The following is a 9,505-nucleotide window of genomic DNA, read 5'->3' on the forward strand; positions in this document are numbered from 1 at the left end:
AGCACAGATCCTACTCTTCAGAGTTCACAGCGAGGAAACACCTGGAATATAAGAAACAAAGACATCAGGGTTCAAAGTTCATGTCAGGTTGCATCTACAAGTAATTTACAGCTAGGATTGTAAAATGAGCCATTCTGATACATTACTAATTTTCAATCATTTAATTAAGTCAAAAGAATCTCTACATCTACAACAAAGAGTGTTAAGATTAAAATTTAAAAGTTTGTAGCATCATTTACATTTTGCCCTACGAAGAAAATCAAGAATATGACTATATGTGACTGAAACTGTTAAAATAAACACAAGAGCCAAGAAAAATACTCACCAAATGTTGAAGGAAGCAGGTGAGGCAGCGTGGTGTAGCATACATGCTAACAGCTCTTTGTCTTGTTTTGGTCAGGCTGCCCCTAAAAGTTACAACAAAAAAAAAAACACATCACAATTAGTTTAAACTTAAAAATGTTAGTTATTGTAAAGTGTTTGGAGACAAGTGAATAAAAATGGACTGATTCATGAAAGTTAACATTAAGTTTGTTTATCATGTCACATTGGGCCTGTTTTTTTGGGAGAGAAAGAGAGAGAGAGGTGTTACATCTGTAATCAGGTTCAGCTGTAGTGCATTAGTCCTTAATGTCGTTGGTTATCTGCCAGCTGGGTTTTATTTAGTTAAAGTAGTTTACATGTTTATTGTTAACCGATAAATCTGTCACCCAAAAGGAGAAGTCAATCAAATCCTTTTGAGGACCAAGACCTTGAACCTCATCATACAGAGCACTGATAATAACTTTAATTATCTGTGGTTTTTAACATCCTCTCTCTCTAGAGCTGCTGGTTGAGTGTGTGAAGAACAAGGACTTAAAGAAGGTGAGTGACAGTTTCATCTCTCACTACAGACCTTTGCACCTCATTTCTACATACTCACATGTGTCTTTGAATCGAATCATCATCATCTGCAGGGAGCCGCACCTGGAGGGAGCTGCACCTGGAGGGAGCCCCACCTGGAGGGAGCCGCACCTGGAGGAAGCCGCACCTGGAGGGAGCCGCACCTGGAGGGAGCCCCACCTGGAGGGAGCCGACCTGACGTCACTCGACTCGTCCGGCTGCAGGTTACGTCATCACGCTGCCAGTGCAGGAAGCAAAGAGATGGTCCTCTACATCCTCCACAGGTGTGTGTACAGTCCTCCACGTGTTTGGTGCTCGTAGGTTGACAGTCAGACAAACTCCTCTTTTCATTTCTTCACCAGATTGAATAAGGAGTGAAAACTACAAGACACAAGAACATTTAGTTTAGTCATAACCAAAGTTCTACAATAAACAATAAACTAATACACGACAAAAGAAAGCTTAGTTGTTAACTTCACTCCAGTGAAGAAACTTACATTTCTGTTGCTGCCTGCTGTGTGCAGCCTTGAAGATGAAAGAAGGAACCCTTACCTTCCTGCTTCCTTTATAGGCAGGGCTTGATGAGTCACTTCCTGTAGCAGTCTCTGACAGGCCAACAGGGGGTGCCATTGCACCATGTGTAGCTCATTAAAAGAATCCTTAGTTGTTGTTTTTTTAACCATTAATGAATGTATGTGGGTTCTTTTCAAAATAGGTATGTATGTAGTTTGTTTCAAAATAGGAATATGAAGTTTTTTTTCTTTCTGTATTTTAGTGTTTGAATAAATTGGAAACTTTCAATGACAGGCTTGTAAAACAAAAACTCAGTTCAATCAATCTTTATTTTGTAGAGCGCCAACTCAATACAAATGTTATCTGAAGACACAAAAAGCAGGTAAGAGAGAGTCTTGTCTGGGTTAAAGGCAGGGTTGATCATTTTCTAAAAGTAGCATTCCCTCAGTGCTCCGTCTGCACCCACCCCAGAAGCAGACCTCAGCTCATTGCCTGCATTGTCAGGACCAAAAGACAATTTCAACCACAATCTTAAAAAGTGAATCTGGAGAAAATCACCAACCCGGCCTTTTAAGTAGTTTTTAGTTGTTCCAGAAAAACTGCAGTAAGTACAGATTATATTTGTGCTTGAAAACATCTAACATTGAACTGAAACCATGAGGTTTTTAAAATGCTAAACACTTTATTTAAATGTTAACAGAGTGTAGATGATGATCCTTTCAAACTGCCTGTGTCTGTATCTGTGCTCTGATCTCTGTTCAGTCTATATGTGATGATATATGTGCCATCATAAACACAAGACACCAAAAGAAGCAGCAGGGGGGCCACTGTTGATGTCTGTTCCTCGGGTGATGTTGTCAGATGCTGTAATCTGACTCTCTCTCTCTCTCTCTCTCTCTGACTCTCTCTCTCTCTCTCTCGACCAGGGGGGAGACGGTCCTTCACCGAGCTGCGTCCCTGTCTCAAAGAACTATCTGTCATTATCTGGTCCAAGCAGGAGCCTCGCTCATCAAGACAGACCTACAGGTACAGTTCAGCTGTAAGGTAAAAGGTAATTAAAACAACAGCTCAAAGGTAAATAAAACTAAACAACAGCTAAAAGGTAAATAAAACTAAACAACAGCTAAAAGGTAAATAAAACAACATCTAAAAGGTAAATAAAACAATAGCTAAAAGGTAAATAAAACAACAGCTAAAAGGTAAATAAAACTAAACAACAGCTAAAAGGTAAATAAAACAACATCTAAAAGGTAAATAAAACAACAGCTTAAAGGTCAATAAAACAACAGCTAAAAGGTAAATAAAACAACAGCTAACAAGTCAACCAAAAAAGCTAACAGGTAAACTAAGACAACAATCTCTTCATCCAGCCTTCTGTGTTTGATTTACTCAAAGAAACAGCAGTCTGATTCATTTCTAAGTGCAGTAACCAACAACTAACCACCAGAGGGCGCCCTCTCCATATAAAGTGATTTATAAACGATATAATGCATTTATTTTAAACCTATACATTTTAATTAGAGTCTTACATCATTGTTTGCTAAATTATTTATATTAAAGCTGCATTTTTACCTTAGACCTTTTCCTAGTAGCTTTCATTTTACTTTTCAAACTTTTAATCAATTTAATTAGTTTATTTTCCTTTGGTTTTCTTCATGAAAATACCACAAACCTTTTTATTGATTTAATTGAAATGATCAATTTGATTGAACTGCTTTTTTTGATTAGGATTCAAATATTTGATACGAGTACATCTTACAGCTCATTGAGATAGTTCAGATTAAACACATAAATTAAAAAGAAACATTTACAAGTTAAAAAAGTTGCTTTCATATGCTCATAAGTCTTCTTCACGTTATGTGCTCCATTAACTTTCAAACATAATATTAAGTTCATTGATAATATCACAGTCTGTGATCACAGAATATCACAGACTTTTAGTTTAGGAGCATCTATGGCTCATTTACAGCTAGGATTGAACAATACGTGAAAAGTAAATGGGCCATTCTGATACATTACTCATTTTAAATTAACTAACTGTTTTTTTCAACTGAAAATACTTCTTACCTTTGTGAAAGAAAAGTCAAATAATATTGTTGCCACGAGCGGAGCAGGCTGTCTCTCAGCCTATGAAATACAAAAGAAATATCAAGTATTTTCATTTAAACATGGATTTCATAAGGATGATCATTTTTGCATGAACTCACTCTGACCCCACGTCCCTCCCAGGAGGAGCTGTGCCGGCTGCAAACGGAGAACCAGCTGGCCAAGGAGGAGGTGAAGGAGGTGCTGCAGGCGCTGGAGGAGCTCGCCGTCAACTACGACCAGAAGGGCCAAGAGGTGGAGGAGAGAGATCAGACCGACCTGCAGCTGGCAGACGAGCACAAGACGGTACAGATATGTTTCAGGAGAAAGTGTTCATCTTGAGTTCTGCAGAAACATACAGGGGGAGCGGCTCAGCGGTGGAGGAGGAGTTCACCGTAGCTCGGCTCTACATCAGCAAGATCAAGTCTGAGGTCAAGTCTCTGGTGAACCGCAGCAAACAGCTGGAGAGCACGCAGGCCGACGCCCACACAAACATTCAGGCCAATGACAAGGAGACATGATGGAGACGAGGACATCAAGGTGAGGACACAAATCCACAAAACTCTGGAGGCACCACAAGCAGCTCAGCCGCCTCAGACACCAGATCCAAGACCAGCAGAGGATGATGGACGAGCTCATTCATTTACAATCATAAACTACTTCAATTAGAAGTGCCAGATTTTATCCACTCAAGCAGACATCAACATTAACTCTGTCCACATTATACATTTTATTTTCCTCCTTTTTGTTTGAACCAGGGCCTGTTACTGGAGCAGACTCATGACAGACAGCTGGAGAAAGATGCAACACTACAGAAGCTCATGTATGTACCAGCTAACACATCACATCTCCATTATTCATTAGTCTGTGTGTCCTCAATTCATCCACATTTTGTGTCCAGACTGCTGAATGATCAGAGGATCTGAAGGGCCTCCAGGACACGGTGTGAGTATTTCATCCCCCCATTTAAAGTGTTATGTCATTTAAAAACCCAACAGCTTTTGGTCCTCCTTGTCTGAACTCAGCTGAGGGTAGTGTTGTAGTCAAGAGCACACTAAGACCACACAGAGTCACAAATATGTGTGTGTGCAGGGGACGTTTTACTCACTTGGAGCGTAACACCAGGAAGGTTGTGGTCGTAACCGGGGACTGAAGTTATTTGATGTTTTTTCCTTCTAGTCCCAGACCGAGACCTTCAAAATGTGGACTCTGATTGGCCTGTTTTTGCTAACGATGCTGAGGTTACCAAAGCAACAGATCACAAAAGTTCAAATGGACTCAGGAGAAGATCGAGAAACATCCAACGCAAGCAGACGAAATCATTTGAATGATCACCTGTCTGTCCAGGTAGCTTTGTTTCTTTTCATCTGAACTCCTCGGTCTTCTTATATCTGTGAATCTGTAGCTCTAGATTTATCAACAGGAAGTGCTCTGGTTATTAACAGGAAGTGCTCTGGATATATCAACAGGAAGTGCTCTGGTTATTAACAGGAAGTGCTCTGGATTTATCAACAGGAAGTTATAAAGGAAACAGGAAGTTGAGGATTCTTTCTTTAATCTGCACACTGCAGGCAGCAACAGAAATGTAAGTTCCTGTCCTGAAGTTAAAGTTTAACATTAGCATGTAGCTTAACATTAGCATGTAGCTTAACATTAGCATGTAGCTTAACATTAGCCTCGTTATAATTTGTGACGTATTGCATCTGATGTATAATACCACGTGGCTTAGCATTAGCATGTAGCTTAGCATTAGCATGTAGCTTAACATTAGCCTCGTTATAATTTGTGACGTATTGCATCTGATGTATCATACCACGTGGCTTAGCATTAGCATGTAGCTTAGCATTAGCATGTAGCCGCTGTATCTGTCTTCTCTGCAGCCTTCAGTATTATGAGTTGATGAGTCATGACATGCGAAAGAAGACGATTGAAACAACTTGAACAACTTAAAAAAACAGTTTTTATTTCAAGTCAAACATTTTTAACCTTCTCTACAGATAGATGAACCAGACCTTTTCATTTCTACTCACATGAGTCATGCTGTGCTCCTCCATGAGGAACCTCTTTGTCTCTGTTAGTCTAAACTAAATGTCAACTTTGTCTTTGTTGGTCTAAACTAAATGTAAACTTTGTTGGTCTAAACTAAATGTAAACTTTGTCTTTGTTAGTCTAAACTAAATGTAAACTTTGTTTGTTAGTCTAAACTAAATGTAAACTTTGTGTTTGTTAGTCTAAACTAAATGTAAACTTTGTGTTTGTTAGTCTAAACTAAATGTAAACTTTGTCTTTGTTGGTCTAAACTAAATGTAAACTTTGTGTTTGTTAGTCTAAACTAAATGTAAACTTTGTTGGTCTAAACTAAATGTAAACTTTGTCTTTGTTGATCTAAACTAAATGTAAACTTTGTGTTTGTTAGTCTAAACTAAATGTAAACTTTGTTGGTCTAAACTAAATGTAAACTTTGTCTTTGTTGGTCTAAACTAAATGTAAACTTTGTGTTTGTTAGTCTAAACTAAATGTAAACTTTGTTGGTCTAAACTAAATGTAAACTTTGTGTTTGTTAGTCTAAACTAAATGTAAACTTCGTCTTTGTTGGTCTAAACTAAATGTAAACTTTGTCTTTGTTGGTCTAAACTAAATGTAAACTTTGTCTTTGTTAGTTCAAACTAAATGTAAACTTTGTGTTTGTTAGTCTAAACTAAATGTAAACTTTGTGTTTGAATTGCAGGAGCTGCACCTGAAGGGAGCAAAGAGATGATCTCCTCTTTTCATTTCTTCACCAGATTGAAGGAGTGAAAACTACAAGACACAAATTTAGTCATTACCAAAGTTCTGTATAAATTCAAACAATAAACTAATACAAGTTGTTGCTAATGCTAAGCTACATGCTAATGCTAAACCTTAACTTCAGTACAGGAACTTACATTTCTGTTGCTGCTTGCTGTGTGCAGATTAGAGAAAGAACCCTGAACTTCCTGTTTCCTTTATAACTTCCTGTTCCCTGAATGATCCAGAGAGAGGCGAGGTATTCTTGGTGTTCACATATCATGTAAACAGTGTCTCTAGTGACTTCACTGATGCTCCATATTTTACTTGAGCTCCTTTTAACTTTGAACCATATTATCCTGATATATGATTGACCATGTGTATATATAATAAATCAAATCTTATGTCATGGTGGGAACAATGGACCATTGATGAATTTAGGTTAGTACACTATATTTAGTTCATTAAGTCATCCAACACTTTTAAAAATAAAGGGTCTGACAAAACTTCAGACACTCTTGATTTTCTTTTTCATAAACCTGTACTTGTGTTACTCATGAAACACCAGGGGGAACTAGCAGTTCCAGGTACTGATCCCATAGAAGCTGGACTTGAACCAGTGTGTATGTATTGCAGATGCCAGGACAACTCCACTTGGCCACTGGTCCTTTCCCACTTGGAGTTGTGTTCCGGGCGTATTTATCATCGTCATTTCAGATTTTCACTTTAAAATTTGCCTGATAAGATTCCAATCCTCCATCACCAGACACAGTGGGATTTGAACCTAGGCTCGCCACCTACAGAGTTTGGAAACCGCAATCTTATCCACTACGCTACTGATACCTTCACACTATGAGATGTGTTCCGGGCGTATTTATCTTCATCATTTCAGATGTTAGACTTTAAAAGTCACTGAGTCCCGATAAGATTTGAACCCACAACCTCCAGACTCCAAGTCCTCCTTCTATCTCTTGAGCCACAGAGACAGATGCTTCACTATGTTTCTCAGATCTCTTGAGTCTTTCCTTTGGACAAACACCTTTAAGATAATGGTGTGTGTCCTGTGGATCCATACTTGCAGGTGCTTCACTGTGTTTCTCCTCTTGAGTCTTTCATTCAGGACCGACACCTTTAAAATTCACTGAGTCCTGATCAGATTTGAACCCACGACCTCCAGACTCCAAGTCCTCCATCTACCTCCTGAGCCACAGAGACAGATGCAGAAAGATGTTTCCTGCTGGATCTGTGTGTTGTTTTGTTCAAGTCTTAAGATTTATTTTTTAATGTATGTTAAATAAATGATTTATATTTCTATATATTTTGTCCAGACAAGAATAAACAGCAGAATAAACCTACAACGAGGTATAACTTGTAAGCATCGTGCATTCATGGAATGTGCAACACAGCTAAACGTGTGAGTAGCACTCTAAAGAAATGTGCCAAAATGGACACAGCAGTAGTTTTATTACAATAAAATATTGAACAGACATGATGACCTCTGTGTTTTGTACACGTTATGTCAGCACAATACAATACGGTGTGACAGGTGAGGGGGTTACATCCAGCCAGTCCCCTTCCCCCCCACTATCCTCCAGCCCCCATTGGGTAGGAGCTCAAAGCTTTCTTAATGTTGTTTTATTATGTTCCAGGTTTTAGGTGGAGTTATGAGTTTTGTATGTTGAGCAGATTTAAGGAGTTATGACCTCCTTTAGACATGGACACACAGCGCTGGTATTACTTCCTGATCGAGGTAGCATCAGTGTCCTGTTAAAAGTTAAACTCTCTTTAACCCGTCAAAGGAGAAGTGATTCAAATCATTTTCAGGGAAAATAGTTAACTTTAACATTCAGGACACTGATGCTACCTTCAGGATAACGTTAGATCAGGAAGTAATACCAGCACTGGATGTCCATGTCTAAAGGAGGTCAGAACTCCTTAAATCAGCTTTAACATAACATAACATAATGCTATGTAGCTGTCGAGTAACGATACCTAATAGATTAAAAAATAATAATGTAGTTTTACATTAAACACCTGAAAATACCTGAGTCTAAACTTCTATACCACCTAAAACCTGGAACATAATAAAACAACATTAAGAAAGCTTTGAGTCTCCTACCTGAGCAGGAAGACGGCCACCGACGGGGGATCCTCCTGGAAGACGTCGACAGAGTTCCTGTTGGAGAAGAAAAACACATTTTAGTTCATCAAGTTAATAAAACTCAAAATGTTTGATTATACAACATTGTGATGACTGGAATAAACCTGAGTTTCATCATTCACTGTAAATTATCTGTGTTTAACTTCACTTTAAGGGTTTTGTATGAGACTGAAGCAAACTTAAATTCAAAGTTTAAATGTAGAATATAATATAGAAACATTAAGTATAAGGTCTTAAGAAACATCTTAACAGATTTATCTTATATTATAAGTTCTACAAGTTAGTTTACCTTTAACCTGATCGAGCTTTGGGGGGAAAGAAAATGCTCTATACATTTACATATATAATATATATTCAGAGTTGTAATTGATCTGTGATATTATCAATGAACTTAATATAATGGAGCACATAAGGTAGGTGAAGAAGAGTTATGAGCATATGAAAGTTCATAAAATCAAGGCAAGGAAGAAGAATTTTTAAACAACCTTTTTAACTTGTAAATGTTTCATTTTAATTTAAGTGTTTAATCTGAACTCTCATTGAGCTGTACGATGTACTCTTATATCAAAATATTTGAATCCTAATGAAATAAGAAGATTTAATCAAATTGATCATTTTAATTAAATCAATAAAAAGGTTTTGTGGTATTTTCATTAAGAAAAACTAAAAACTAATTTAATTAACTAAAAGGTAAAAAATCAGCTTTAATATAAATAATTTACCATACAATGATGTAATCTTAAATATCAAATTACTTTATTGACTTACAAAATTATCTGTCACAAGAACAAAAACTCTAATTAAAGTTAAAGGTTTAAAATAAATGCATTATATCGTTTATAAATCACTTTATATAGAGAGGGCGCCCTCTGGTGGTTAGTTGTTGGTTACTGCACTTAAATAATAAATGAATCAGACTGCTGTTTCTTTGAGTAAATTAAACACAGAAGGCTGGATGAAGAGCTTTTACTTTTTAAATGAAATAAATGAAGTTTATTCATATTACTTTATCAAGATGAACATTTAATCTCTGAGCTCTATGAACAGTAATGTTTAGAAAATCATTTTACCTCGGAGCTACAGCACAGAGCGAGGAAA

The 9,505-nt window shown here is 37.3% G+C and overlaps 1 protein-coding gene and 1 long non-coding RNA gene across 2 annotated transcripts; both read left to right on the plus strand.

Annotated features, from left to right (window-relative positions):
• Nucleotides 1–328: 328 nt before the first annotated feature.
• On the plus strand, nt 329–6,757 carry LOC109978632 (diacylglycerol kinase zeta-like). The gene is made up of 4 exons (XM_065952274.1): nt 329–344; nt 824–1,166; nt 2,322–2,421; nt 6,209–6,757. Exons 1-4 carry the CDS (start codon nt 329–331, stop codon nt 6,236–6,238), a joined length of 489 nt encoding a protein of 162 aa, XP_065808346.1. The 3' UTR covers nt 6,239–6,757.
• LOC136178139 (uncharacterized) lies at nt 4,035–4,790 on the plus strand. The gene is made up of 3 exons (XR_010665497.1): nt 4,035–4,303; nt 4,382–4,425; nt 4,660–4,790. It is a non-coding gene; the product is annotated as an uncharacterized lncRNA (long non-coding RNA).
• Nucleotides 6,758–9,505: the final 2,748 nt, after the last annotated feature.

The sequence above is a fragment of the Labrus bergylta genome, chromosome 24, assembly GCF_963930695.1.
Source record: "Labrus bergylta chromosome 24, fLabBer1.1, whole genome shotgun sequence".
Lineage (NCBI taxonomy): Eukaryota > Metazoa > Chordata > Actinopteri > Labriformes > Labridae > Labrus > Labrus bergylta.